This window comes from Hemibagrus wyckioides, linkage group LG02, assembly GCF_019097595.1.
Source record: "Hemibagrus wyckioides isolate EC202008001 linkage group LG02, SWU_Hwy_1.0, whole genome shotgun sequence".
NCBI lineage: Eukaryota > Metazoa > Chordata > Actinopteri > Siluriformes > Bagridae > Hemibagrus > Hemibagrus wyckioides.
This window is the reverse complement of record NC_080711.1, coordinates 11,071,636-11,081,008: the sequence shown is the minus strand read 5'-3', so window position 1 is coordinate 11,081,008 and position 9,373 is coordinate 11,071,636. Positions and strand designations below refer to the sequence as shown.

The window sequence follows — 9,373 nt, the reverse complement described above, 5'->3', positions numbered from 1 at the left end:
GGCAGGATTGCTCAGCAAGAAAAACTTGGAAAATTGAATGGACTAAATTAGTGATTCGGATCATTTTACTGACTTGGATCTTTGAATCTCGTTCAGCAAAATGAAGAAAATGATCTTTTTTTCGAGTCATTTCGTTTGTTTCAGCAGAATATATTTACAGTGTTAATAAGGCAGTTACCTCGACACATCTACATAGGCAAACGTTGATCACATTTAGAATAAGAGAAAAAACTATAAATCTCAACCAAGGACAAAGAACAGAACTATTTTTTCAGATAATGTTCATTGCACATGTCTAGTAGTTTCTACATATTATACATTACATTAGTATAATTGACTGTAAGAGACATCAAGGGATAATGAACGTACCTATAGGATGTTGCGCATGCGCGGTCAATCCAAAATGAACGAATCGCTGTCTGAGACGACTCATTGTTCCTGAGTCATATTAAGGATTCGTTTAAAATGAACGACACATCACTGGGGGTAAATACACTGTAGTGTGATAAACGACATAGGATATTAAACACTAACCTCTTCAGGCCTTTAAAAAAAATCCAGACAATATATATTCCAACACTTCACATGTTTATTATTGTTTTATTCTCAATGTCTATCCATAAAACACCACGAATCTGTGTAGTGAGTGTACAGTGGTCTTAAAATGCATTGGCCTTGGTGGGTGTGAGACTCCCAGCCTGAAATCTTCCCTCAGTTCTGCTTCAGCTCCAGCTGGTCCAAAGCATAATCAATATATGTAAGGATTTCTGAGATGCGTTTGCGATTCCTTTCAACCGCATCGTCGTGTATCTGTTAACACAAAAATGTCTTTTATATTGGAGTTTGATTCAAAACAATATATACATATATCACAGCAGGTCTCTTGAGCCATGTACATTGTAATATTACATACTGTATTAAGTCCTTCACCAGAGAACTGAGTAATATGAATGTTTAATAATAATTTTCAGACTCTCTCCTACCGACTTTATTAATGCACTCTTCCAGTTGTGGATCCGTGTCAGGAGTCCATCCTCTCTGTTGTCGATCTTCAGCAGGTGTGCGTCATGTGACGCACTGACAGCATTGGTCATTGTGTCTTTGTCCACAAAGAGCTAGACGACAACACTGAGCAATGAGACCAGATGCCCTCTCCAATGACGTAATATTGTTCTGTAATAACCCATCCATCTAGAAGCTGATAGGATTCATAACTGTATGTTTTTTTTTCTACTAACCAACTGCACGTCATCGGGCAAATCCTCATCCAGCTCATTCTTAGCCACTCTCTCCAGTGTTGCCACAGCAATCATGAGCACTTTCTCATGGTGGTGGTTCTCCAGATCTCGACACTGGACAAATGTTCTGTTGTTAAAGAAAGTGTGCATTTTAATGTTTGGCATTAAAGTTAGCCCAGATTCTCTCCTGGACATTTGTTGTTGTTGTTTTCAAAAGGATATATGCCTTGCACATATTCAGCAAACCCTCCAACCATGTCTGTGATGTTTCTCTCAAAGTCTTTAGTAATGTCCTGAGAAAAGAGAGATACATACAATTATACATACAGTTAAATGAATACAGGAAACAGAAATAAGAATTTGTAGTTTTAAGGTGAACATGCGGCACCATGAAATTCACATGATGGGAATTGCTGTGGTTGATAATTTTACTATAGCAGCTCTTTCCAAAATGCTGTATTCCTTTTATATGTATATCCCAGCAATCATTTGTCATCTCTAGGGTTAGAGTTTATTTTTATTTATTTAAAAAAAAATGACACTGTATTTTTTATATAAGTTTATATTAATATGTGTGGAACATCTGTGAAACAAGTTAGCACCTCTTATCGCTGACATGACAGCACAAATTTTTAGAGAAAAATCTCACAAATCCACAACATCCTCACTCCTGAGGGCAGAAAACTTAAAATAATAGACTTTAGCTCTGTCTGTTACCAAGTACTGACACTGGAAAATCCTTCTAAATTTTTTTTAAATAAACAGAAATTACAAGCAAGCATTTGTTTGGCAAAAAAGGTGCACATATGGGTGTGATGGTCAGGTGTCCCAATACTTATAGCCATATGGTTATATATTATTTGTAGCTTGTGCACCATACCTCTAACTGAGCCACTAGTTGCATCTCGAGAGTCAGAAGAGTGTCCCGAATCTGCATGATCTCATTTCTGACTCTGATCTTCAACACACTGTGGTCTGCTGCCTGCTTCATCTCAGCCATCACCTACGACAGGAAATGGGTTGTTTGTGTGAGTGGCATTAAAAGCAGTTACAATTAACATCTTCTGTCTGCCTGTGGTTGAGTTGAAAAGCAACCTACCTGTCTCCTGGACCTCTCAAAGTCAGCTACTATTTGAGCTCCTTTTTGCTGATTGTCAGCTACGGCATTTCGGAAGCCGGTAAAGAAGCACTCCACCTCTTTCTGTCTTTGTGTTTGCTGTGTTAAACCTGCTTCAAAAATCTTCATACACAATGCCTCCAACTGGGTCTGGTATGTTTTGATGCAGTTAAGGTAGATGCAATGTGAGAGTCTTTAAAGCTGCCATTTGTAGTATTTACAGCCCTTCATGAGCCTCATCTGTGCTTATGGGCATCTTTCCTTGAAGGTTAAATTGAACTTTAGTTTAAAATTGATCTCCTTTATAATTTACCCACCCAATGACATAAGCAAACTGTATAGTCTTATACATAGTATTATACATATTGAACAACCTTACCAATATCTGCATGTTGATTGATTGAAAGCAAATACCGTACTACGTACATCAATCAGCCATAACATTATGACCACCTGCTTAATATTGTGTTGGTCCCTCTTTTGCTGCCAATACAGCCCTGACCCATCGAGGCACGGACTCCACTAGATCTCTGAGGGTGTGCTGTGGTATCTGACACCAAGACGTTAGCAACAGATCCTGTAAGTCCTGTAAGTTGTCCTGTAAGGTGGGGTCTCCATTGATTGGACATGTTTGTCCAGCACATCCCACAGATCCTGAAAGAGGCCACTGCCATCAGGGAATACCATTTCCATAAAAAGGTGTACATGGTCTGCAACAATGCTTAGGTTTCCCAGCAGAACATTCTAACACATCAACTTTGAGGACAAAATGTTCACTTGCTGCTTAATATATCCCATCCACTAACAGGTGCCATGATGAGGAGATAATCAGTGTTATTCACTTCACCTGTCAGTGCCCATAATGTTATGGCTGATCGGTATATACTGTACAGTGTAACTGATTTAAAGGTAAGAAGTGTGTCTTTGTTTACTGAAGAGTTTTGTGAGCAGCCATGCTGATTTGACATCCTGAACTCTGAACCTCCCGGATGTTCCGAGCTGAAATTCTGTCAGGGGTCAGAAATTGGCCCAGAGAAATTAAGCAGTATTTAAATATATAACGTTATTTTGAGTCTGATGACCACGTAATGATGAAGCAAAATGCAAAGTAAGGATATGATTCCAGTAGTGTAGCAACTTCAGGAAGATGTGCCAACTTAGATGCTTCAACATCATCGACAAACATGCTGTTAAATAGATGAGGCCCATTCAAATATTCCACAAATGCATCCTATGACATGGAGACAAAAATTGTAACGTTAGTTAGCTGACACTCGTTAGTAACGTTAGTTAGCTTTCACTGTTGATGACGTGAAAAAATGTTAGCCTAGTGGACAAGATCATTGTTATGCTAGATTTAGTTCAGATTTAGCTACTTGTAAAAATCACTGCAAGTTTTATAAAAACCTGAGGAGCCATTACTGAATCCCACATGTCTTTCTGTAAATATGGCAAGCTAGCTTATTAGCAGTTATTTGGAATACGTAGCAGTAACTAGCAGTTATTTGGAGTGTAGTTGGGCAGCTTGTTTTATGTTACTAATGATCAAAATATTGAGTAGTATGGCATACTTAACATCATCCAGAATATTATGAAATGTAAACTGAGATAGATAGATAGATAGATAGATAGATAGATAGATAGATAGATAGATAGATAGATAGATAGATAGATAGATAGATAGATAGATAGGCTGTGGGGAGATTAGCGTTGCTCTACACTGCAGGCTGTCAGCATGTTGTACCTCACTACAAGACACACAGTGTATAAGTAGGCCATGGTTAATCTCACATAGGTGTACACTCATGACCCACTCCTTCTCAAAGTCCTCAATTCACAAGCACAGCTAGACCATGCCTCTGTCACCTTTAAAATATTCCATCCATCTATTCTCTACATCACTTGGGTCATCCTACTGGGTCACAGGGAACCTGGAGCCTCTCCCAGAGGACTCTAAGGCAGGGTACACCCTTGATAGGATGCCAGTGAACTGCACAGCACAACCGCATGCACACTCACACCCATTCACACACTACGGATAATTTAGGGATGCCAGTCAACCTACAATGTATGTCTTTAGACTGCGGGAGAAAAACGAAGTACCCTGAGAAAACCCCTGAGGCACAAGGAGAACATGCAAACTCCACACACACAAATATGGCGGAGGTGAGAATTGAATCCCCAACCCTGAAGGGGTAAGGCAAACAGCCAAAACATTTTAATATTAATGTAAACAAATGAAATATTTTATACACTTTTTGTACTTTTACTTTAATGATTGTCACCTTGTGCAGCTGAAGTTCTTGTTCCATCGCTTTCTGAGCCTCTGCTGCCTTCTGCCCCTCCAGTTCAATGTGTTTTATCTTCTCTGTTGCAGTCTGATACTGGTACTGTCCCTTTTCTCGCTTTGGATAGAGCAGAGATTAAAGTGGGGAAAAAACACATACTCAACATAAACACAGCGATATTTCCCATAATGTTTATTACTATAACACAGCGCTTAGTTTTCTAGAAAAGCAGCTCTGGCAGGAGTGCCAGGAAATCCTTAGGTTTTCATAGTTAGTTAGTAGTTTTGTGCACTTCTGACTGACTCCTAAGTCGTGCACTTGTTACATAACTCACAGTTTGTTCATCTAGAAGCCTGTAGTCGAGGTAAACCAGGTCTGGCAGGTGCGCAGTCACAAAAACCTTGTAGTTTTCATCTTTGCAGAATGGATTTCCAGCAAGGTCGAGTGTGCGTAAGTTCTTAAATTTTCTCAGGTATATTACCTAAAAACAGAATGGGGATGAGAGTCACTACGGTGCATCTGGTAGACATTTGGTAGACAACAATAGAGACTGTCACAAGCAATGTTCTATAAATCCTGATGCAGATGTAGATGCCTGATAAACAAGCCAGCTGTTCTTCGAAGGTCTATCTACAGTATCCACGTGCTGTCTGCAGTATCCAGGTACATATTTCGGGGGTGCCTTCAACAGTGTGAAACTTTCATGATAGTTCTTTAATGCACAATGGTCAAATTATAGCTGATTTTAGCATATTTACACTGAAAGGCCTAGGCATTAGGTGGCCTATATTTATCAGGTTTATATTTATAGAGTTAAGAAAGTAAAAACTGTCAGAAAACTATAAAACTGTGTACTGTATTGTAATAAGACATAATTCTCTCTCTCTCTCTCTCTCTTTGTGAATATTTACTTATTTTATTAATAATTTATACTATTATATAACTATGTTTAATTTTTTTTATCTGATTGGTCAGGTGTTAATTAATTTTATTGATTAATTAATTAATTAATTAATTAATTAGTGACAGCAAAGCTCTGACAGTAGTACTGGATCTAATTCAAATGATAAGGTTTATTCTAATGAGGTTGTTGCAAAACATGATCGCTTTAACTGTAAATTATTAAGCCAGACTTTGTTGGACAATCTATAATTAATATTAATCCAGGTCAAGCTATCCACGCATGCAACTATGATTCCAATTTCTTATAATCAGTACAATATACTAGATTATATATATATATATATATATATATTACAAGCAGATATTGGAAGCTATTTAAAAAAAAGCATTTCTTCTTGTGCTATATAATTTGTTCAATTATATAATAAAATTATAAAAGTACAATTTGGACTATTCAAAGCTTTTGGACTTACACTGTCAAGCTGTGAGATTAAATTGTTGCCGAGCGAGATGATCTCAATGTTTAGCAGCGCATCCATGTTCTCTATTACTGAAATTCGATTGTTAAATAAAATCAGGTCCTGCAGTTTCACGAGTGTATCCAACCCTTCAATCACCTCGATATTATTGTAGGATAAGTCTAAGAGAACAGAAGAAGCATGTTGTGTGATTAAGAAAATCAAATCAGAACTTCTAAACAAAAAAACAAAACAAAAAACCTGGCTGAACTCACCAAGCCATACCAGGTTAGTGAGCTTTTCTAATCCCTCAATCTTCTCAATGCTATTATTGTCGAGCTGAAGCTTGGTTAGAGATGTAAACTGCCACAAAAGGTCTATCTTTAAGATGTCTGTAGAAACACAGTCATCATGCAAGCAATAAATGCTATATGTAACAGAACTGACATGTCAAAATGGACCTCATGTATGTTCAAATCTTACTTCTGTAGTCCAGGCGCAGATGAGTCACTTCGTCGTATCTTAAGCCCTCTTCTTTGGCTAGAAGTCCAGCCTTTCCATGCGGTCCCTGCTCTTCAATTGCCTTTTCCAGCATTTCCTCATCAATTAAACTGGATTCTTTTATATCATATAGTCTGCTCATTTCGAAGATGCTGCCAAAGTGTAAACATTAATAACCTGCACATGTGTTGTTACCATAAATAGCCTTTATTTGTCACATATACATTACAGCACAATGAAATTCTTTTTTGCATAGCCCATCCCTGGAGGTTGGGGTTAGAGTGCAGGGTCAGCACCCCTGGAGCAGAGAGGGTTAAGGGCCTTGCTTAAAGGCCCAACAGTGGCAACTTGGCGGTGCTGGGGCCTGAACCCCCAATCTTCTGATCAACAACTCAGAGCCTTAACCACTTGAGCTACCACCGCCCCATATAGTTCTCATAAATGCCCTTGAAAATCTGGTGCAAATGTGAGGTTTATTTTTATATTTCAGCCCACAGGCTATCTGTGTTGATTCAAAAAGCCGAGGAGTATTAAAGGATTTGGGTTTTGTAGCAGCCTGGAAAAACTCTTCCACATGGTGCAGTTTTGACATTTTCTCCAAGCAAACGTTACCGACTATTTCAAAACTGAAATGTTTCTGTTATCTGAAATCTCTCTCTCTCTCTCGCTCTCTCTCCATATAATCTGTTTTTAGAGAGTGTTTTACACAGTGAAATAGCTGTTTTTAAGTCTAACTTTAAAGTACTATAATTTGGTTTTATTAGTTTTGCACATTTTCTCTACACCGATCAGCCATAACATTATGACCACTGACAGGTGAAGTGAATAACACTGATTATCTCCTCATCATGGCACCTGTTAGTGGGTGGGATATATTTGGCAGCAAGTGAACATTTTATCCTCAAAGTTGATGTGTTAGAAGCAGGAAAAATGGGCAAGTGTAAAGATTTGAGTGTGAACAAGGGCCAAATTGTGATGGCTAGACGACTGGATCAGAGCATCTCCAAAACTGCAGATCTTGTGGGGTGTTCCCGGTCTGCAGTGGTCAGTATCTATCAAAAGTATCCTTTAAATCCTGTAAGTTGCAACTTATAAGATTTAAAGGATCTGCTGCTAACATCTTGGTGCCAGATACCACAGCACACCTTCAGGGATCTAGTGGAGTCCATGTCTCGATGGGTCAGGGCTGTTTTGGCAGCAAAAGGGGGACCAACACAATAATAGGCAGGGTGGTCATAATGTAATGCCTGATCTGTGTATATTGCTACATCTAGATTTTTAGCTTAAGCTTTTTATGGAAAATATAAAAATAATCATTACTGCAAAATTTGTAAGACGTTAAAAATGACGTTATTATTTTTTTTAGAATATATCTAATTTAACTTGTGCCATTCCCTAGTCTAGTGTTAAAGCCTATTGAATGCAATGCAATAGAGTTCTGAAGCGAACTCGCTATTTTAGCTCTCTAGCGCAAAATTACTACTTTAGCAAGCAGCAAAACACTCAAAACACTTCAAATATATTTTCTATAAGAAATGTCAGGAAAAAGTAAAAGTATTAGTCAGCAAATAGTAACTTACTTATTTGCTTTCTATTTACATGGGAAGTCCCGTCTCGGCGTTAGACCAGCTGTTGCGTAGCAACAGAACATATTTCTAGGGTACCTTCAACAGCGTGAAACGTTTATGCTGGTTCTTTAATGGACGACGTTCAAATGTTACAGGACTGTATATTTACACGGAAAAGCCCAAGATTTAAGTGGCCTATATTCGTTATTACTGGGGCAACAATTATTATTTGGTAACAACAATTGGAGTTAAGAAAGTACAAATAATACATATATAACATTTTGTACTGTGCTATTAAGTTACTGTTATATAGCAGTGTTTCATTCTTTAATCTGATTGGTCAGATGTTCATTTATTTTATTGATTGAACAACAGCAAAGCTTTGACAGTAGTGCTGGATCTAATGTAAATAATGAGGTTTATATTAATGAGCTTGTCGTAATACATCATCGCTTCATATTAACAACTCATTTACTAACACTTACGTTGGACATTCTGTAATCTATATTAAAGCTAATAATAAATAGTTTGTTATTTAACTTCTTCTTCTTCTTCTTTCTGCTTTTCCCTTCAGGGGTGGCCACAGCAAATCATCTCTCTCCACCTATCCCTATTTTCTGCATCCTCAACACTTGCACCCACTGGCTTCATATCCTCATTTATTACATCCATATACCTCCTCTTTGGCCTTCCTCTTTGATTCTCCTACCAATATACTCACTCTCCCTCCTCTGAACATGTCCAAACCATCTTAATCTGGCCTCCCTAACTTTGTCTCCCAAACATCCAACATGAGCTGTCCCTCTGATGTACTCGTTCCTAATCCTGTCTAACCTTGTCACTCCCAAAGAGAACCTCAACATCTTCTCTTGTCTCTTCCTCAGTTGCACTAAACTCTAAACCATACAGCATGGCTGGTCACACCACTGTCCTGTACACCTTCCCCTTGATTCTCGCTGATATTTTTCTATCACATAGAACTCCCGGCACCTTTCTCCACCCATTCCAACCTGCCTGCACACTTCTTTACCTCTTAGTTTGTTATTTAATATGAACAATATAATAAAGTTTTCTGTTCATATATGTTTACATAATGATAATGGAAAGAGTTTTGGGTGTGAATGCTTCATAATGATCGGTACATTTACAGCCAAAGAGTCTGCAGGAAAGAGAGCTTTGTGATTTGTGATATAGGTAACAATCTGAAAAATGTTTATATATATATATATAGAGAGAGAGAGAGAGAGAGAGAGAGAGAGAGAGAGTGGTGAACATTTTATAGGTGCTATAATGTAACTGA

The 9,373-nt window shown here is 38.0% G+C and overlaps 1 protein-coding gene across 1 annotated transcript; it reads right to left on the bottom strand.

The window, feature by feature from the left end:
- Window positions 1-77: 77 nt before the first annotated feature.
- Window positions 78-9,293, bottom strand: drc3 (dynein regulatory complex subunit 3). Its single transcript, XM_058404379.1, has 12 exons — window positions 6,488-9,293; window positions 6,280-6,396; window positions 6,020-6,186; window positions 4,978-5,124; window positions 4,641-4,760; window positions 3,474-3,586; window positions 2,338-2,512; window positions 2,119-2,241; window positions 1,461-1,531; window positions 1,239-1,362; window positions 984-1,115; window positions 78-810 (listed from the first exon to the last, which is right to left on the bottom strand). Exons 1-12 carry the CDS (start codon window positions 6,645-6,647, stop codon window positions 712-714), a joined length of 1,548 nt encoding a protein of 515 aa, XP_058260362.1. The 5' UTR covers window positions 6,648-9,293; the 3' UTR covers window positions 78-711.
- Between the last annotated feature and the right edge of the window lie 80 nt (window positions 9,294-9,373).

What these genes read in the sequence shown, in the direction of transcription:
- drc3 (XM_058404379.1), bottom strand. Translation starts at nt 6,647, where the DNA reads ATGAGCAGACTATATGATATAAAAGAATCCAGTTTAATTGATGAGGAA. An exon ending in CACTAACCTGGTATGGCTTG is followed by an intron (nt 6,187 to 6,279) that starts GTGAGTTCAGCC and finishes CTGTTCTCTTAG; the next exon opens with ACTTATCCTACAATAATATC. An exon ending in GGCTTCTAGATGAACAAACT is followed by an intron (nt 4,761 to 4,977) that starts GTGAGTTATGTA and finishes CTCTATCCAAAG; the next exon opens with CGAGAAAAGGGACAGTACCA.